We start from the raw sequence: 21,502 nt of genomic DNA on the forward strand, positions 1-21,502 counted from the left end.
ACTTGCAGGTCGATGCTGCTTACACCTTGTGCCGCATAGGGACAGCTGCCATGAGGTATCCTCTTGGCTAGTCCGCAACAGGGCCATTGGAACGGTCGAGATGAGGTGTGACCTAAGTGCAATTTGAGTTGCCGAATATTTGAAACAAGCGCCCTCTCGTGGACATGTTTGAAAAAGAGCTTTATAGTGCATATTCTTGGTTCTTTCGGTAAAATCTTTTTTTTTCTTTACCTACATGACTTTACCGAAAGAACCAAGAATATGGATCCTTGGAGTCACGAAAACTTCTAATCTAGAATGAGCTTTATAGTGCATTTGATTCCACCAGTAAAAATTTTCTGAATCTGAATAATGTAAATTCTTTAAACCCCGTTGCTCGCTCGCTCGCTCCTATGTTCCGGCTCGCAGGATAATCAGCCGCATCCTGCTCACGGGCTCCTCGGGCAAGAAAGTGTACAAGACGCACAAGCGGCGAGACGCCGACTCGGCGCTGAAGCGTCGGCTGCGGGCCCTGTACGCGGCCGCGGTGGAGGCGCGCGACCCCGCGTCGGGGCGCCGCCTCGTCGACCTGTTCATGGTGCGGCCGTCGCGCAAGGACTACCCCGACTACTACAAGATCATCCTGGAGCCCATCGACATGCGCAACATCGAGCAGAACATCCGCGCCGACAAGTACACCAGCCAGGAGGCGCTCATGGACGACTTCCAGCTCATGTTCCGCAACGCGCGGCACTACAACGAGGAGGGGTCACAGGTGTACAACGACGCCGTGACGCTGGAGGGGCTGATCCGCGAGAAGCTCAAGGAGATGGGGCCCCTGACGGAGGAGGACGAGTCCCCCTCGCCCAAACTCAAGCTCGGTGAGGAGTCGAGTCCCTGCGTCGCCCTCGCTTGCACGCGCGAGCCACGGGGGCTCACCTAATACCAGTCCCACACAACAACAACACAGCAGCAGCCGCCATTCACCACTGTAGCGCTTGTACCAGGCTAGGGGCACTTTGAGGCCACTTGCAGTGTCAAAATCTCGCTGACGAGAAGTCATGGGACAGACTGACTGAGATGGCTGGCAGATGTGCCACCTGTGCTGTCTACTGTGCCACCTTGCTGTGTTTTAGCCGCCCGGCGCTCCACTCATTGTTAAGGTGGCAAGATGTTAACTACCTCGCCTATTCGTGGGTTCGATCCCTATCCTAATTCCTGTATATTTTGAGTTTGCATGTTCTTCCTGTGGTGGTGTGGATTTTTGTCTAGGTCCTCCAGTTTTTCCATCCACATTTATAAACATGCATTTACAGTATTTGGATGCTATACATTTGCACGTGATAAGCCACGTAGTTGAACTATCATTTGTGGCCAGGTCACTTATAAAAAAGAGCTATTAGCTCAGTGGGCTTTACCTGGTAAAATAAAAAAGTTTAAATTGTTTAGTTTGAATTAGAAACGTGGTGTTGTGAAGCAGTACAAACTATTCCTTTCTTGTCATGCGCTAAATCTTCAAATTGACCCAGGCCTCCGGATTCGTAACGCAGCGCGCTCAAACCCTACACCACCGCTTCCCACACGCAACGACAAGATCCATATACATTCTTATGATCCGCCTGCATAATGATTTTTGTCTTCCCGCGCTTTCCCCTATCACGCCTTGGCTCTCCGCACCCACCCCACGAACTCGCCGCCACCATTCCTTGGACCCCCACGCGCCTCCCGCCCCCCCCCCCCCCCCCCCCACGCAGGCCGCAAGAGTGGGCTGTCTCCGAAGAAGATCCGAAGCCTGACGCCACTGCAGCAGAAGCTGAGCGACCTGTACGAGGCTGTGCGCAGCCACACGGACCGCCGCGGGCGCAAGCTGTGCACCATCTTCCTGCGGCTGCCGTCGCGCTCCGAGCTGCCCGACTACTACGTGACCATCAAGAAGCCCTGTGGACATGGAGAAGATGCGCGCCCACATGGTGGCGGGCAAGTACCAGGACGTGGAGTCACTCGTGGAGGACTTCACCCTCATGTTCAACAACGCGTGCACCTACAACGACCCGGACTCGCTCATTTACAAGGACGCGCTGGTGCTGCACCGCGTGCTCCTCCGCGCCAGGCGCCAGCTGTGCGACAACGAAGACGACGAGATGGACGCGATAGCCGGGGGCGGCGGTGGTGGCGGCGCGCCCAAGGTGGGCCTGCTCGTGCGCGAGCTCATTAACAACCTCTTCGTGTCGGTCCTGAGCCACCAGGACGAGGAGGGGCGCTGCTACAGCGACTCACTCGCCGACGTGGTGTCCTGCCCGCTGGCCGTCGAAGCCGGCGCCGAACTTCCCGCCACCGCCGCCACCACCACCCCCGTGGTGGTGGCGCCGGTGGCCGCCGAGACCCAGGACCACCGGCTGCTGACATTCGAGACGATCCGCAGAAACATCGAGAGGGGGCGCTACCGTCGTTTGGACGTGTTCCAGGAGCACATGTTCGAAGTGCTGGACAGAGCGCGCAAGATGAACCGGTGAGAGGCGGTTGCGTTAGCAGAGCTAAAGTTCTCCTCGTGGTTGCGTGGATTTTTCTCCGTGACTTCCGCTTTTTCCCCGCCACTTTTAGAAACATTTGTTCAGAGTATTTTGCTGCTATAACTTTCCACAGGATACGCCACTTTGACGAGTTATAATTTGTGGGCAAGTTGCTCCCGAAAAAGAGCTAAATAGCTCAGTGGGCCTTATCTGGTAAAATAAAAAATTGTTTAGTTTGAGGGGATGGTGTGGCTCGTGCCACGCTCGGCTGCCTTTATCTCCCCAGTGGCGGTGTTTACGCATCGCACCATTTATTCTATTGAGGCTGAGACGACCTAGGGGAGGCCCAGAACCGGATAAAATAATCGTCATTAGTGTTTGACCATGAGCGGGAATCGAACTCGGGTGACCGTGTTCGTAGCGATGTTGTTAAAGTTGTTGAGCCAACTGGCCAGAATTTGGCAAAACTTCGCCCAGTTTTCACCCAGACAACTGTTCAGAGTCGCAGTTAAGAAACAAACAACATATATACGAATACGAGCAGTGGTTAGCATCGCATTAGTATCGCGCTAACCACTACGCTACCGCTCCCCATAGGGTTAGCGAGCACACGTACACACACCCGCGCGCACACATGCAGAGCCGTGTGGCGTTGCCAGACCGCCACGTGCATCGTCGCTCTCTCCCTCGCCCGGGACAGCACGGACTCGGAGATCTACGAAGGACGCCGTGGAGCTGCAGCAGTTCTTCATCAAGATCCGCGATGAGCTGTGCAAGAACGGAGAGATGCTGCTGTCGCCGGCACTCAGCTACACGGCCAAGCACCTTCAGCACGACCTGGAGAAGGAGCGCAAGGAGAAGGTCCCCGCCGAGGCAGCGGAAGATCGCGTCAAGCGCGACGAGGACGGCAAGGACCCGTCCGGTGAGTCCCCAGTCTTCTCCCGGCATTTCACTGAGAGATGGAACTCAGCGTGCTCTTACCTTGTTGCTGCACACACACAGTCTCTTGTGTCCCGGGCCTGTTCCACGTGAGTTTGAGCTTCCTTCGTCTTCAATGTGGACTTGATTAATGTTGCCACACATAGATGCTGCTGCTCATTGAAGATACATTTGTAAATACTATGTGTGAGAAGTAGATGTTTGTATTTTGGTTTGCGTTTTCCTATTGTCATCATCATCAGCTAGGACTAATACCCAGTATCGGCTGTGTGTGTGTCGGCTGCATGTTCGCGTTGGCTGTGTATGCGTGTCGGCTGTGTGCCTGTGTCCCCGCACAGACTTCAAGAAGAGCGAGGGGTCAGACACGCGGGCGGGAGGGCAACGAACGTACAGCCAGGACTGCAGCTTCGAGGATAACATGTACCGCGTGGGCGACTTTGTCTACGTGGAGCCGAGCTCCTCGGACCTCCAGCCCCACATCGCCTGCATTGAGAAGCTTTGGGTGGACGATAATACTGGTGGGTGCGTGCGTGGGTGTGTGAGTGGATGTATGGGGTGCCCGAGTGTAGCGGTTGCTGCACTGCACTTCGAACCCAGCGACCTGGGTTCGATTCTCGCTCACGGCCACCATCAGTGACGATTATCTGAATCAGCCTCAAAATGAGTACTGGTGGGGCGTGTAAACATCACCACACGGTAGATAATCAGTCGGGCGTGGTGCTGACCACCCACCCCCTGATGTGCCGTACCAGCCTTCATAGGTGCTCACTAACAGCTCTTGCCCCTACAGTCTGTTCAGATCTTGGTTTTGTCCATCTCCACGACGATTGAGAGTTGTTAACCCCTCGCATGGGTGACTTTTCTCCGGGCACTCCGTTTTCCTTCCACTTTTATGAACACTCGTTCATGGAGTGGGCCAAACATGGCAATATAGGAACCCAGAGCTTGGGCAATTGTTGACTGTAGTTCTGGCTGCCATCCCGCTCATCTGTGATTTCCCATGCCTCTGGATCTCATGAAAACGGTGGATCTCGTACAAATGTGTGTTATATTTAATGTATAATTTACCTCAGCATTCTTATGCTGCACATAGAATCTGATTGTGTGTGTGTATGTGTTTGGTGTCCGTATCCCCCCCCCTTCCGCAGGAGAGAAGTGGCTGTATGGCTGCTGGTTCTACCGGCCCACGGAGACCTTCCACTTGGCCACACGCAAGTTCCTCGAGAAGGAGGTCTTCAAGAGCGACTACTACAACACGGTGCCCGTCTCCAAAATCTTGGGCAAGTGCGTCGTCATGTTCGTCAAGGTACCAGCCCCCGCCACGTCTCACACACGCGGTTCATTAAGTTGATTTATCGATCAACCAAAAGTTGTAAAATTTACTTTTGTGGTCGAGGACTCGGGTTCCCATTTGCAAACGGTGGCCGGTCCTGACATCCTGCCGAATAGTGTCCAACTCTTCTGTGGCGATCCCATGAAATAAATAATCTCACCGAGAATCGGTAGAGAAACTAATGAATTTGTTATCGGATATCCCAGCTATATTTATAACTGAGGTTTAAAGCGTGAATGCTTTAGCTCCGCACGTCTGTCTGTAACAAAGGGTGGGGGCATGATAATTATTGTTAAGATTATCCAATATGAACAAAACTTTAACTAAATTATATTTTCATTTTATATAGCGTCATTCATGCTAATAGCATCCCATAACGCTGTACATTAATGTTATATGAGGACCAAATCCCACATACAGCCATAAGCAAGCAAATTAAAACTTGACTACCAAACAAATTCTAAAATTTATAAACAAAAGATGGCACCAAATCAAAAGGCACAAACAGTTATGTTGATCTTAGTCACTTAGAGAAAACTGACCAGATTTATCAAAGGGTTGCCAAAAGGTTGCCGTTAAAAACCAGTGCTCAAAGAATGTTGCTTTGCTAGCCAGGCGACGATGTCGTTGTGCGTGACGTGGAAGCACCTTTCCACCTCCTCTCCACCAGGACTACTTTAAGTCGCGCCCGGACGGGTTGCGCGCGGAAGGACGTGTACGTGTGCGAGTCGCGCTACTCCACCAAGGTGAAGGCCTTCAAGAAGATCAAGCTGTGGTCCATGCCGCCCAGCACGGCACGGCTCGTGGCGCGCGACGAGCCGCTGCCCGTGGTGCGCGTCGCCTCCGTGTTTGCGTCGCGAGAGCGCGACAGGGAGCAGCGCGAAAGGGAGCAACGCGAGAGGGAGCGCCCGCGCGACGGGATGACGGCGGCGACGCTCGTGGGGCCCATCACCGCAGGACTCGACGAGGCCAAGGTGGCCGCGGCAGCTGCGGCGGCGGCGGCCGCCGGGATGATGGAGGAGAGCAACGACGATATCATCGACAAGGTGCGGAGAGGAGCGACGATCGGTGGTCGCCGGGGGGCTGTGTGAGGCCCAACGTTCACGCAGCGTGAACTGCCTGGACAGGGTTCACACACAGAGTGAACAGTCTTGACAGGGTGTTTAAAAACAAAGATCCCCCATATTGCCTTTAATAGACTCGTGGGGCAAGTGCTGTTAGCGAGCACCTGTTAAAGCCAGCATAGCATACAAGGGGGTGGGTGGCCAGCACCACGCCCGAGCCGCATGTGTTTCCCCAGTGCCGATGTTTACACACCGTACCAGGCACTAGTTTAAGGTTGAGTCGACCCAGGAGTAGCCCGAGACTAGTTTAGATATTTGTCGCTGATATTTATCGTGAGCGGGAATTGAGCTTGGGTCTCACCGGGTTTGTAGCTCAGTGCACGAACCACAACGCAATCGCTACCCCCGCAGGCAGGGGGGGTTATTCACACATAAACACGCGCACACACCTACGGGAGCGAACCGTCTTAGCAGGATGTTTGCGCACACACACACGCGTAACTGGTGTGTGCGCGCACGTGCCGTGCCCGCTGTTGGTAGGAGCGGGAGGACGTGCCGGTGGAGATGCCCAACGGAGAGCCCGGCTGCCAGTACTTTGAGCAGCTGGGCATGAGCGGCCGCTACCACAAGATTGGGGACTTCGTGTACACGCGGGTTGAGGGTCGCGAGCGACCGCGCATTGGCAGGTCAGCATTTCCCCCCGACCCTCGCTCGTCACTTCGATCCCCACCGTGCGCCCCCTTTGTTACTGTCCCCTTCCTTGGGGCCATCCCATATTTCACACACCCCGACTCCCCCTGGATGGCGGCGGTTAAAGCTGATAAATAGCAGACAATGTGCGCAGAGATGCATGGAGAGATGACGCATCGTCGTTTTGAAATTACAGTGATAGACGGAAACAGGAACGCGTTGATCAGAGGATGCACGCAGGTTAATAAAATCGTCTTGGCTGTTAAGACAATCAAGTAGGCTTGCGCGGGACATGTCGGACCTATAAGGCATGATGGCTTATGATCAAGAGGAATGACAGTGTTGTAGCCAAGGAACGGAACGCGTCCCCAAAGAACGTCCGTTGATGAGATGGAGCTATGAAATCTGCTCGGATTTAGAAGCCATGTGGATTCTTACCCTGGAGAATTGTCAGGGATGACGGTGGCTTGGGCAGGTCTTCGTCCAGCAGTGGATGGATCCAGGCTGATGGCGGTGAGTGTTCGCGATGAGCACAGAGGGCCGTTGTGTCTGCTGCAGGGTGGAGAAGCTGTGGAGAGACAAAGACGGGCGGGTGTGGTTCTTCGGGCCGTTCTTCATCCCTCCCGAGGACACGGAGCACGAACCGACCAAGATGTTCTACAAGAAGGAGGTGTTCCTGAGCACCGTGGAGGAGACCTGCACCATGGACACCGTCATCGGTGCGGCGTGTGTGCGTGTGTTTGTAGGTGTACGCGTGTAGGTGCGTGCGTGTCATCGTGCATGTCGGTGTGCGCGTGCGTGCACGTGTGTGTGTGCGTGTAGGCGTGTGTGTGTGTGTGCGTGTAGGCGTGTGTGTGTGTGCGTGTAGGTGTGTGTGTGCGTGTAGGTGTGTGTGCAGGTGTGCACGTGCGTGTAGGCGTGTGTGCGTGTAGGTGTGTGTGTGTGTGTGCGTGCGTGCACGTGTGTGTGTGCGTGTAGGTGTGTGTGCGTGCACGTGTGCGTGTGTGTGCGTGTAGGTGTGTGTGCGTGTAGGTGTGTGCGTGCGCGGGCGTGGTGGTGTAGAGGTTAGCACGCGGTGCTATGAACCCGGCGACCCGAGTTCGGTTGCTGCTCACGGCCACCAATTACTGTGGCGGTTATCTGAACTGGTCCTGGGCCTCCCCTAGGTTGAATCAACCTCAAATGAGTACTTGGTATGATGCGTCAACATCACTACTCGGGAGACAAAGGCGACCGGACCTGCTGCTTGCCAAGCACCAAATTGTGTGCCGTGCCGGCCTTATAAGGTGCTACTCATTGATGGCACTTGCCCCAGCAGTCTGCTGAGGCTATAGGGGGGGGATCTTTGTCTGCGCCTCCATGTCCCCCTCGGGCGCCCGCCACGGCTCAGTGTGTGCGTTGTCGTCGTTTTTGTTGCACCGTCACAGGCAAGTGCTGCGTCCTCGCCTTCAAGGACTACCTGGTGTGCCGCGCCACCGAGGTGGCGGAGCGCGACGTGTACGTGTGCGAGAGCCGCTACAACGAGGCCGAGCGCCACATGAAGCGCTTCAAGGGCCTGCGGCGATTCTCGCTGTCGGCCAAGGTCCTCGACGACGAGATATACTACTTCCGGTGAGTGAGGGGAACCCCCCACCCCCCCCCCCCCGCGATGGATTTGCAAATGCTGGGACTCGTGACCATTCACCACCCTCCTGTCCTAACCCTTCCCCCCCCCGCTGCTCAGTGAGTCATGTGTTTTTTTTTTCTCCCGGTCCTCCGGTTTTTCCCTCCGCATTTATAAAAGTGCGTATAGAGTATTTGGCTGCTATACATTTCCACATGATAAGCCAGGTCTTTGAGCTATCATTTGTGACCAGGTCGCCTCTGAAAAAGAGCTACATTGGTTTAGTGGGCCTTACCTGATAAAATAAAACGTCTAGTTAGAATAGTCGTTGAGTCAGTTATGATTATCTCGTTTGTACCATGTCCATTGTGTTGTCTTTGTCGATTGTATCCCCTCTCTCGATTGTATTGCCTGCCCCAAGTATAGGTTTCAAGGCAAGTGTATCTGTATTCAGACAAAGCAATTAAATGACTGAATCATTTTGAACTGAAGTTCTAATTGTTGCTGTTCATTGGCCAAACAAAATCATCGTCACCATCGTATTCCCTGTCTTGCCGGTGTCGGCTTTCTTTGTGACAACCGTAGGATCTGGAAGAAGGGACGAGGCGATGACTATGTGTTGTGAAATCAATGACTGTGATGACCTATGAACCATATATTGATATCGATTTAAAGCTTTCGTGACTGCAGGGATTCATCTTCTTGGTTCTTTCGGTAAAGTCACGTAGAAGGGAAATAATAAAATAATAAAAATGAAACATAATAAAATAATTCTCACGACGTTTCGGCCACAACGCTACCCCTATCCCCTCCCTTTGATGCTGCTAATCCTGCATAATGCACGGGCATAATATGACTTTGAAACCCCCTGCCCACCTCCTACTCATTCCACAAGTAGTGCTAATCACATATCTGCATTTCCCATAAATATGCTAAATTCCTCTTGATATGCAAATTATTTTGTCAAGGCGCTCTCCCCCTTCCAACCCAGCTTAAATATACGCTCCAAGCGTGGTGGTGTTTCATTCAGATGCTGTCTCCCCGACAAACCTGGTCTTCACCTGAGGACAGCTGCTTGCGTTGTGGCCGAAACGTCGTGAGAATGATTTTATTATGTTTTATTTTTATTATTTTATTATTTCCCTTCTATGTGACTTTACCGAAAGAACCAAGAAGATATATTGATAGAGAAGAGGCTCAGGTAGAAATTTCCCTCGTTGCTTCGGTCCTCGATTAATAATGGGAGAGGGGTGGCCCAGATAAACCCAAACACATGGATAACGATTAGAACCTCCGATTACCATGGTTGGCTACGTACGGTGCGAAAAAAGTTCAACATACAACGAAAATAGTGGCAGAAAATAGTTATTGTTTCGATTTAAAGCTTTCGTGACTGCAGGGATTCATCTTCTTGGTTCTTTCGGTAAAGTCACGTAGAATGGAAATAATAAAATAATACAAATAAAATATTATGTTTTCTTTTTTTTTTACTTCCATTCTACGTGACTTTACCGAAAGAACCAAGAAGATAGTCATTGTTGTTGACTGTATTTAGAAAAAGGGCACGTGGAGTGAAACATCAGACACCGTCCCGAATGAACGCCGCGGTCCGACTCGTCAGAGAGAGTAACGACTGGCGGCCCTGCGTCTCTGTGTGCCCCGTGCAGCAAGCCCATCACGCCGGCCAAGGAGCCGTCGCCGCTGCTCGACCGCAAGATCGCCGAGCTGGAGGCGCGCTTCGCGGAGCAGGACGGCGGCGTCGGTGGTGCCGGCTGCGCCGGCGGAGAGGAGGACGATGAGGGCATGGAGGAGGAGGGCGACCTGGCGGATCACGCGGCGCTCTCGCAGCTCCACGCACCGCTAACGGGCGACCTCGACTCGTCCGCGTACCTCACCCCGCAGGTGCTGACCAGGCACCCCCCCCCCACCACCACTGCAACTCGCTTTTTATTGTATCATCTTTATCTTTACAAGAGTTATCATGGTCCTCTCGTTCCAGACAGACAAGAATCATTAATAGTCTAGGCCTTGATTGGATAGCGTTAAAACGTTGCGATCCCCCTCTGCGTGACATCACAAGTAATGACAGAATCGGAATCTTTATCCTGGAGAAATCTGATGAGCGCTGAAGCTCTCTTTCACGGATGTCCAGTAGTGGCGGGTCAGAAAGTTATGTCGTCACCGCCTCGGAAGCCAAGGCAGATACTTTTTTTTGCGCTGTTTTTTTTATCGCCGAATTTTCGGGGTAACCCCCCCCTCCCCATCGCCCCTCATCTCCGTGGCACAGACGACTCCGAAGGCGGTGCGGGGCAAGGCGAAGGACGGCAAGCGTAAGACGAACCCGAGCGGCTACATCCTGTTCAGCAGCGAGATGCGCGCCGTGGTGAAGGCCAAGAACCCCGAGTACACCTTCGGCGAGCTGAGCCGCATCGTCGGCACGGAGTGGCGCAACCTGGACGCCGTCAAGAAGGCCGAGTACGAGGGTGAGTGAGCAGGAGACGAGCGCGGCGCTGGCGCTGTAGAGCAAAAAAGAAACTACTTTATTTTACCGGGTAAGGCCTACTGAACTTTATAGCTGCTTTTGAGAAGCGACCTGGCCACAAATGATGGCTCAACGAAGTGGCTTATCACGTGGGAATTTATAGCAGCAAAATACTCTAAACACGTGACGTTGATTCTAAATGTGGAAGGCAAAACCGAAGGACCCGGAGAAAAATCTGCGCGACTGCAGGGAGAGGAGACATGCAAACTCCGAATATACAGGTGTCAGGGTTGGGATCAAACCCACGACCTCATGCATACCAGGCGAGGTAGTTAACATTTCGTCACCGTGGCGCCCCATGGGGTTGCGCCTGCAGGTGGCGCCGGCTGCGCTGGTGATTTGGGGAGGTGGCCGTTTGTGAGAGGAAGAGAAGCAGCAATGGAAACAATGAGGGCAATGTTCTTGAAATCACCCCAACCTCGGCCCATCCAGCAGTATGAATGGGTACGCTGTGGTTAGTCGATCGGCAGGTCATGTGTGGCGGGGTAAAGTGTGGGTACCTCTTATAAGACATCTGGCCAGCGTGATTTTAATAAAAAATGATGCACACTAATGCCTTTTATCAACCCAAGAAATCCTCAATGGGTCTTGAGACTTGATAGCTGCATCACTGCCCCCACCTCCCGCGCACATTGCTATGCCTACTACAAGGTTGGTAACAAAAAGGGAAAAGGTAAAGGTGCAGCTCTGCAACCACTTTCCCAAACCACAGCCACAAATGCCCTTCCGCCAAGAGCGGCACCACGTGTGCCCGTAGTTTGCGAGATGCGTCCATGCGGTATGCGAAGCGCGTGTAGCCGTGCCATTTGGCGTGGTGCATGATCGCGCATGGCGCTCCTGCATGCACCCCCCGCGTGGCGCGTGTGCAGACCGCGCGGCGAAGCAGGCGGAGCTGCAGGAGAGGGAGCGCGCAGCCCAGCAGCAGCAGGCGTCGGCGTCGCCGCGCGCTGGCACGCCCTCGGGGGGCGCCATCATGGGAGTCGTGCCGCCCCCGACGCCTATGGGAGCGCTGCAGCAGCAGCTGCCCACCGCCGCTGGTATGATCGGATGGACGAATGGATGGACGGACAGACGGACGGACAGATGGGTGAATGGACGCGCAGTCAGACGAATGGACGATGGAGTGAATGAGTGAGTGAATAAATGTGTGAGCGAGTGAAGAAGCAATTGAGCAAGAGAACAAATTAATGAAATTGAGAAGAAAACGAGCAGATGAAATATCGAATGGATGAATGAACAAGCAAATTAATTAATCTAAAGTACGAGTTAGAAAATAAATGAACTAGTGAACAATAGTGCTTGAGATAGAACAAACGAGTGAGTGAGCGAACATAAGAGTGATTGGGAAAGTAAACAAATGAAATTGCGAGCAAATTAACTTGCGAACTACCGCACGAAAGTGCGAGCATTTAAACGATGAGCGAGTGAGCAAGAAAATGGACAACAACAACAGATGGGATCGACACAAACCAACCTAATTGAACAGCAAATGAGTGAGGCTGCGCCACTTGCTGGGTAAATAGTGTCACTGGAAGAGAACTTTCCCCTCCACGTGACATTTGCTCCAGAGGTCGCAAACGGGTTTTGATTCCTTACCCGTACCCGGCCGCACCAGGGTCGCAAACGGGTACCCGTACCCGGCCGTACCCTTACCCGTACCCGGCCGGGTACGGGTAAGGGTACGGGTATCGGGTACCTGATTGCGACCTCTGGAATGAAGCCATGTTGCAGGCGCGGGTGGGTTGATTCTAGGAACTTGAATTGTGAGAAGAGACAAGACGTTGGGAAATGAGTGACAAACGGTTACTCACCAGTGACTCACGGTCTACCCACCAGTGACTCACGGTCTACCCGTACCCGGCCGCACCAGGGTCGCAAACGGGTACCCGTATCCGGCGGAGTACGGGTAGCCGGGTATCGGGTAGGGTACGGGTATCGGGTACCCGGTTGCGACTTCTGATTTTCTCCCCCTTGCCATAAGTGACCAGGACCAGCCCCCCTGCTCGCCCGCCACCCCCCCCATCTCCCCCACCACCACTACCACCACTACCACCACCACCCCATTGCTGTGCACGAACTTCCCCCGACCCTTGGCGGTTGCATGAAACATCGGCTGTGGCACAGTGGTGCCGCACGGTCGCCACTCCTTCGCGACGTAACCGCATCCCATCGTGTGTGGTGTGGACCGTGAGGCTTTTGCATGACGAGTTAATGGTCCGCTGCTGAGCCACCTGCAACAAACGGCAGTGCCCTGTGCTGCCACGCATGTGTGTGTTTGTGTGTGTGTGTGTATAATACGTGTGGCTGTGTACATTGTATACGTACGGGTTAACGCACGTGGGGAGCGATCGGAAGGTCCAAAACACTGAGCCAGTGCCGTTGAGAACCTGGGTTTGAATTCGAGTTTCGGCTGCCCAACCATGATTCGAACCGGGTTCTCGTGCGTAGGGAGTTGATGGACTCAGTCACCACCGATGATGACTTCGCAAATCGTTAAATTCGCTTTTCAAATAATAATTGCTTTATCACAGCTTTTATGATACTCTTTGGTTCTTTCGGTAAAATGACGCCGGCACACAGTGGCCTGCTCTTGCGATTTACATCACTGGATCTTTAACATCCACCTTGAAGCAAGTAGCTCGTGGTTTTTATTCACGTGATTAATCTACCCGCAGCAACAATCAGGGCGACCGCTAGATTCAAACCGTGAACCTCTGCAACGAGTGGAAAACTCGCTGACCACTGGGCTATGGTACCGCCCCATTATAAATTGTAAACTAATCGCTTCATTGCCCATGGCCTTTTGGTGTCTGTATTGAATATCGTAGCATTGAGTGCGAGTGCATACACACATGCTATAAATACTCTCAGTGTTCAATTTTAGTCGTGCCTATCGCCCCTCACGTGTCTGTACATATAGAGCACGAACATGCATACGTAAGTACGTACATACAGCCGTACATAAAACATTGTAAGCGTGAGCAGAGACCATTAATCATTGAAAGGAAGGAATTGTAAACTTGTAACATCGAGCATTCATGATGCTGCCTAAGTGTAGAGAATAACCCCCAGAACCTCTTTTGAGTTAACGGAGCAGACAAGTTGCACTCCGTATAGGACAATGGCCCTCCTAATTACATTTTGGGTACATTTTTGCTTGTACCATCAGAGTGGTTCTGTATGTTCCAGCCGTTTCGTCAGGCTGTGAACCAGAAGCCACAGCCCCAGCCGTACTAATTGGTTGTACACCACCGCTGTTAGTGCTTTGACAACATCGCTTGGGCAGCATCATTATTATCCACCCCAAACGCTCTCACTGTGCATGCGCAGGCCATTTCTCATCTGCCACTCCTCGCCCTTCCCCCATTTCCCTGTTCTCCCCCTTCTCTGTTCCTCCTTCCTCCCCATTTGCATCCCCACATCTCACACCCGACCAAACAACATCCGCCTCATCCCCCCCATCCCATCCACCCCATGTCGATGGGAAGGATTCATAGGGGGCTTCCCTCCCCCGCTGGTCAGCCTACAGGGCTCCATAGAGGGGCTGGGGGCCCCTCCCCTCATTGCTCCGCCAGCCCCCATGCTGCCGTTTTACCCCCAGCCCATCGCCATCACTTCGGGTAAGGCTGCTGCGTCCACGTCACGTTCTGTGTTTTTACCGGAGCGGAATGCTTCAATCCAGATGTGCGTCTGTACGTTGGACTTATTTCGCACCGTACGATAGCCAACCGTGCTAATCGGAGGTGCGGGTTAAGGACAACAAACCAAACACAAAAAGCAGTTCTTAAGGAATGAGTTTTCAATTTATATTTAAAATTGCATGGTTCCAGTGGTTTCCTAATATCAGAAGGAAGGGCTTTCCAGACGGCAGCAGAAGCGCATCTGAAAGCGCGAATGCCGGGAGTTGCCTATCCGTGTTGTTCCCAGATTTGGAACGCGAGGAGTTTGGTTTGTGTGCAGGAGCGAGATGGATAATAGCAACACTGGACAAGGAAGGATGGGAATGGCATGGGGAAGCCTTCGTCCACCAGTGGATTGGTAGTGGCTAACGATGATGGTGCTTGTTAATGAATGAATCTCACAGGATTAGCTGTGCTCTATCTCGAGGCCCATCGCGCATTTACACGCAAATCGTGTAAGATGTTGGAAATTTACTTTCACATCAAAACAACTGTTTTTGCCATTTGTCTTACTCAGTTGAATGGGTGTAGTATGCTCAGTGCCTTGTGACAAAACGTGAAATTAGCAGGAGCTTCACAATTTAATTATGTCCACCGAGGAGATAGAGCGGTGAATGAGCTCCTGTACAGATGCCAGGTGGATTATTACATCGCAAGACTGGGAGAGACAGCGGTGGCTTGGAGAAGCCTTCATCCAGCAGTGGATTGACCGTGACTGGTTGTGATCATGGCTATGTTGAAATATATTTAGGCCACTTGACTTCATGGGGAAAGTGTACAATTCCTAGCAAGGCACTCACCAGAGCTTGCGGATATGGCATGTGCTTACGCAGTCGAGGGCAGCAGGCTTATAGGCTGCAGATTTGGCGTTGCGTGGTTAGCGGCGTAGTGTGTGTTTTGAAAAGGCCGGTGTCATCATTGTGGCTGTGGTTGTTTGCCGTGAGCAGGTGGACGTGTCATGGGGCAGCAAGTGGGGGCAGTGGGGGCAGGCCAGACACCAGGAGCTGGCTTCCAACAGGTATGCATATACATACACATGCACGCGCACATAACCACACTGGTTGGCTAGTGTGGTTATGGTTAGAGCTGGTGCCAAAGTCTGGTTTGCGAGTGTGGTCAGGGTTCGAGGTCGCGCTATGGCCTGGGTGGCTAGTAGGATTAGGCATCAGCATTTCATTAGTATCTGATTGGCTAACGTTCCCAACGGGTATGCCACCTTTTTAGAGTGTGACCCGCATTGGCAATCTCCTTTCTCCCCTTGGGCCGAGAGGGGTCACCTGCCAACGTAGCGAAAGTGACGTCGCAGTCGCGAGAATGACGTGGCGGTTGTAGCCTTTTGCAAGGTTTGTTCGCTCTTCGTTTTTGCGCGTCCACGACGGGAAACGGTCGCTCGCGTAGCTTTTTCAACGTCGCCGCACGTCGGAACAACTTTGAAATAAAGAGACCGATCAAGTTTGACGAGCGCTCATCCCTCCGCCGCCGCGCACGCACACGTCCGTCCGACGTATTTTTAACTACTCCCTTCCCTCCGCAAATTTCTTTAATTAATAACGACCCCCCCAAACTGTGTGCACAGTCTCAGCAGCCGCCCCCCCCGTACCCGGCGCCCCAGGTGGCGGTGGCGGCCGTGTCGTCACTGCCGCCGGCGCCCATGTTCGTGGCGGCGCCGCCCCGGCCCCAGCGCCTGCTGCACTCGGAGGCGTACCTCCGCTACATCGAGAACCTCAACAACGAGTGCCCCACCGTCAGCAAGTGGGAGCAGACGGTCACCGGTATGTAGGGGGGCTTCGAGCAGGATGAGAATGAGTGGGGGGCTCTCGGGGTTGGAGGTTTGTGGTTGGGGAGTGGGGCCTCAGTGGCCCAATGTTCATTCATTCTCGTGTCCTTTTACCATCTTAGATCAAGGATAAACAATCGTGGGCGCAGGCCTGCGCATGGTCCAATCTGGGTTGAAAGTGTAAATGCATCAGCTACTTCTGTCAGTCGATCTCTCTGTCGATGTGACTGTTCTACATGATGACTCATAAATATGATCCAATATGAGTGAAACTTTAGAGTAAAGTTGTGTGGCTATTAGGGACTCACCCTATAGGAAAGCAGCCATATGGATGAAAGGATTTCCTATACTGGCGCTAAAAAGCCAGCGTTAAAAGGATAATCCTTCAACGAGAACCTCAATCAGTGCCCCACCGTCAGCCCGTGGGAGTAGACGCTTGCCGATTATGTGGGGGGCTTTTGAGATTTTGGGGTGGTTGAGGGGCCTCATATAAACAGTCATTCTGGCAGAACGAGTGCTTGACATTGATGAAGCTGTCAGGGCTTGAGGTTCATGGGAACACTGAACGTGGTAGTAGCAGGTAAAAGAGTGACGAAGCAGTGACTGAACAGCAGTGAGAGAGCAACTGGAGTGAATCTGCGTTTAGACGCATCAGTCAACTACACCGATTTACTCTGGATTTTATCGGTTGGTTAGGTGAACACACCACCGCGATGATGGCGATGGTTTTGCCGGTCTCTCTGCCGTAGCAGCAGTGGCTTTTTTATTGTGTAATTTGCATTCATTTAATTTTCCACTTAAGTATCTTCCAAAGGTGGGTTTTTTGTTGCAAATTGTTTTTTCAAGAAATTTTCATTTCTATTTAAATGTAACTTTTTGTTATTGCATTGTATATTCACTTTGTTTTAATTACAGTTGTAAGACATGCCTATTTTTATAATTTAATTCTGCCAACGTTTGCATTCATAACCTTATTTCAATATTTTGGTTTCCCCACCTCTTCCCCCCCCCCCCTTCCTCCCACATTCCTCTTCCCCTGTCTTGCCTCTGAATAACTTCCACCCCTACGACCTCTACTTCCTGCCCTCCCTTGCTGGTGGGCGCGCCCCCTGACCTCTCCGTCCGCCCCTTGCCCTTTGCTTGCCGCTGACTCCCCGTGACTCTTGACCCCCGACCTTCATCCGGCACCCCTCGTTGCCGGTGCAGCGCGACGGGAGGATGTCCCCCTGAGCCGTGAGCAGGAAGCACGCCTGCCCACACACTGGCTGCAGGGCAAGGGGGCGCACAACAGCCTGGCGCACGCGCTCTGGCGCCTGCGCGACATCATGCTGCGCGACGCCCTCAACATCCGGCAGGCGCACTCGCTCGACTGCGACTAATGCACACTAACGCTGCCCCCCCCCCTCCAAGTGCATCCCCTCTGATCGCCGTCCCACACTGCCACCACCGCTGTCACCGTCGCCGCCTCATCTGTCCCCTCCAACACTTTCTCTCTCCAGCGCCACCACCACCACCGTCCTCGTCACCACTGCCATTGTCGCTACCACTTCCGCCACCATCACACCTCTCTCTTTCCACCCACCGCCACCTCTATCTCTCACAATATCTATCCTCTCTGACCCTATCCCCCTCCGCTAATACTACCACCACCACCGTGTTGGCTGCCACCTCCATTGTCGCTGGTGCTTGCTGCCACCTCCCCTCTCCCACTACCAAATCTCCCTCCACGACCACTACTCTTACCACCATTCCACTGCTAGCACCACCACCACCGCCATCCTCGTCGCCACCATCATTCTTGCTGCCACTACCGCTGCCACCACTGCACAGGATCTGGCGAGAGGGACCATCGGGCCGGCGGGTGCTCGGATCTGTTCCGGGGTCGATGTAGCTGGCGCTGTTGCCTGGACATCGCTGCCATCGTCATCATTCAGCCATCCCCATCATTCTGGTTGTTCTGGTTGTTCATGGCGCTGAGTTTGGCAGCGCCGGTGTAAGCCGAACGTCTTTGCTGACCGTGAGATATCGCCATCTTTGACAACATGGTGGCAGCACGACAACGACCACGTTGCAAGTCGCTTCTGCGCCCGGCGCAAATGCAGCAGGAACGACAGGAGTAACGCTTGCACCGATTGTTGACACAGGCGGCCGGACCTCAGTGCCACCTATGTCTGGTTGCGGCGCCAGCGGCCCCGGTTCCAGCTGTTGTTGGCGTCGTTGAGGATCAAGCATGCGGTGTTTCTTGGCTCCAGGTCCTGTCTGTATGGAGAGGTTGAACCACTTTGTATCGTTTATTGTGAGACTGAACAGGTTTAGGGTTCGTTGGAAAATCAATAGGGTCAGCGTTCGTGTGGAAAATGAGACATTGTATCAACAGGGGGTTTAGACCGTGAAAATGTTGACTTTGGAAGAACAAGGTTTCACTATAATTTAAAAAAATATCTGACTGTCACAATATTCTGCCAGTTCTTTCTCACTGCCAAGAAGAAAGGACCGCTTCCCCAAACGTGAGCTTGTTTTGTATACTTTTTTTATTTAAACTATTCGGCATGGTTGTTAATGAAAAGAAGGGCGAGGTGATATTGCCCCTGGTGAACGCTCTTCTGCCAACACGGTCCCTTAATGTCTATTTTATCTAGGGCTGCCTCGATATGGCAATGCTACGACATAGCGCATGATACAAGGTCCATGGTAATCCTACCGTCCTCATTGAGAACATCAAGGTGATTGTGGCAGACAATTTGAAGAAACGTTTCAGAGTAAATAGCAATTACAAATCTAGGTAGTTCTTCACGGGACTGTTTCGGAGCGGCTGATGGCGTGTTGCTTTGATTTTGGGTCGTGGTTGAGCATGCGCCCCCCCCCCCCCCCCCGCTTGTTTGCAGAGTTTCACGGTTCGAACGCAGAAGCCCGCCCTGGTTATTGCAGCGGGTGCATGAACCGTAATAACACCCTGCGCGCTGTCTGCTTCACAGTGGACATTGAAGACCTCGTGATGTCGTTGGCAACAGGGGGCCGTTGTGTACTCGCATCGTGGGTCCAAATTTGCAAAAATTACTGCACGTTACTCAATTGAAATACTATATTCAGTTTAGCAATCATTGCCCTCAACTTGGCAAATGACCATAATACGTAACATTTTAAAAGCGTGTGTGCATTGTAAGCGTTTTAGGTTGTACACAATTATGGCTGGCTTGCGGTGATGGAAATGCTATTTTTATTTGTTCTGAAAGTGACAAAATCACAAAAAACGATACATTAATAATACAGTTACAAAGTTATTTAAAACCGATATCGTAATATTTGATATCGTATCGTGAAAATGTATGTCGTGCGAAAACCTACGGTTGTATTTTTTTTACTCGACGAGCCGTTCAGGCTGAGTTTTAAGAGTCCACCGCAGAGTTCAACCGCAATGTGATGGGGTGAATATGAATCTCACCGGGGTCTTGCCAGTTCCCTTGCGTCATCTAAAACTAGACTTTTTATTTACCAGGTAAGCCCCACTAAGCTATGTAACTCTTTTTCAGAAGCGACCTGGCTATCACGAATGATAGCTCAACGACGTGGCTTGTGTGTAAATTAATCGCAGCCAAATATTCTAAATTCATGTTTATAAATGTGGAAGGAGAAACTGGAGGACCCGTAGAAGAATCCACGCGACCACGGGGAAATAAGACGTGAAAACTCCAAATATACAGGCGTCAGGGTCGAGATCAAACCCACAATCTCCTGTATACCAGGCGAAGTTGTTAACATCTTGCCACCACGGCGAGATGGTAACTAGGTCAAAAAAGCCACCTATCTCCGTCTCCGATAGCATTTCCTATCCTCGGGCTAGAGGTGACGACACGACAGCCGTAGTTCTTCATATTCGGACAGGTGTTCCTGCCAGGCCGCACCGGGGGCATATTTGTAAGAAAAACAAACCAATGATAATGTGGAAAAACAGATAAAAATCGATCAACATTTCCTACGGTCAATTCAAACATCAACACCCGTGTATTTTTAGACATTCCTTGCCAAATGCACGCGTTGCGTGTTGGGTTGTGTGTGGTGTTGGGTGTGTAGTGTTGCATGGCATCATTGAGTAAGACACAGAGACTGGCATGGTGTGGTCGGGGGTAGCAGTCGCCATGCCCGGTCATCTTTGTCTCCCCAAAGATGATGTTTACACACTGCACCATGGACCCATTTAAGGCAGAGCCAGTCCGAGACTGGATAGCACTTGCCACGGATTGTGTGCATTGGCCATATACAAAGTGGCACTGGGGAGACAACAGGTGGGCGGGCATCGATCTGTATTATGGGCATGATGGATCTGTTGGCCACGTCGGGTTTGCCAGCTGTCTGCGTTTAACAGTCCCGAAAATTGGCATCCTTCGGGTGACAGATTGATTTGTACTCAGATCTGTTGGTATTGTGTTGAACGTTATAACCGTGAACTGCACGGTTTTAGTACACGCTGGCTGACTGATAAATATGTCCAGGTTGTGTCTGCAAGTTGGGAGGGGGGGGGTGGCAACCCTATGGCCACACCACCGACTCGTGCTCCGTGTCAATCGTAATAGGTGCTCGCTAACATCACTCGCCCCGACAGTGACTGTTCGGGAGATTAATCTTCGTATTTGTGCGCGGTCCAGGTGTGCCTTGCGTACTTGCGTATACAGGCGCAGGCAGTTGCGTGGGTCACATGTGGTCATCATGCCTTCTGGGTGTGCGTGGTAATTTGAATGCTCCTACCCGTTCTCGCGGTAAATGTTCCACTGCCGTACCGTGCCGGGAAATTGTCGTTGTGTTCATATTTGAAGGGGACCGTACTCTGCCTGCGTGAGTGCGTGTGGTGCATAACAAACGCAGAGTGGCGGGACATTGAGTTAGCGCACTCCGCTCCGAACCGGGCGACACGAGTTCAATTCCCGCTCGCCACCAAACTACATTTGGCGAATATTTGAACCGACCCTCGGCCTCCCCGAGGTCGACTCAGCCTCAAAGTAGCCGGGGAGACAAAGACGACCGGGCGTGGTTGTTGACCCAACGCCCCCCTGCGTTGTACCACCCTTAATAGAATGCTCGCTAACAGCTCTTTCCCCAGCAGTATTTGACGGCTATACGGGGGATATTTATCTTTGTGTGGTCCATACACGTGTACCTGCTGAATCGTCTCCTCGTATGTGTGACCTCGTGTTTGGACCAATACCTGCGGTTGTGTTTAAGGTAACGTGTGTGTGTGTGTTTATTGTTATTGTGTGTGTGTCAGCGTGTATTAACCATGAGCGTTTTTTTGTTTGCATTTTATGGGAAAATTTGTATACAAAAATAATACCACGAAGGACATTGGTAATGGAAATAACACAAAAAAATAAATATGTTCATTGTTCATCA

General features: G+C 52.2%; 1 protein-coding gene across 1 annotated transcript in view; it reads left to right on the forward strand.

Annotated features, from left to right (window-relative positions):
* PBRM1 (polybromo 1) overlaps positions 1–21,502 on the forward strand; it is a 33,470-nt gene extending 11,968 nt beyond the window's left edge. The window contains 19 exon segments of the mRNA XM_061572693.1: positions 409–860; positions 1,734–1,915; positions 1,917–2,488; positions 3,190–3,211; positions 3,213–3,411; positions 3,767–3,946; positions 4,577–4,734; positions 5,432–5,470; positions 5,472–5,807; positions 6,366–6,511; positions 7,074–7,234; positions 7,943–8,126; positions 9,786–10,020; positions 10,406–10,601; positions 11,530–11,697; positions 14,149–14,280; positions 15,288–15,358; positions 15,917–16,112; positions 17,324–21,502. Of these exon segments, the coding sequence (XP_061428677.1) occupies positions 409–860; positions 1,734–1,915; positions 1,917–2,488; positions 3,190–3,211; positions 3,213–3,411; positions 3,767–3,946; positions 4,577–4,734; positions 5,432–5,470; positions 5,472–5,807; positions 6,366–6,511; positions 7,074–7,234; positions 7,943–8,126; positions 9,786–10,020; positions 10,406–10,601; positions 11,530–11,697; positions 14,149–14,280; positions 15,288–15,358; positions 15,917–16,112; positions 17,324–17,496 (3,802 nt within the window). The 3' untranslated portion in view covers positions 17,497–21,502.

The sequence above is a fragment of the Lethenteron reissneri genome, chromosome 51, assembly GCF_015708825.2.
Source record: "Lethenteron reissneri isolate LAM-NWPU_2019-01 chromosome 51, ASM1570882v1, whole genome shotgun sequence".
NCBI classification, from domain to species: domain Eukaryota; kingdom Metazoa; phylum Chordata; class Hyperoartia; order Petromyzontiformes; family Petromyzontidae; genus Lethenteron; species Lethenteron reissneri.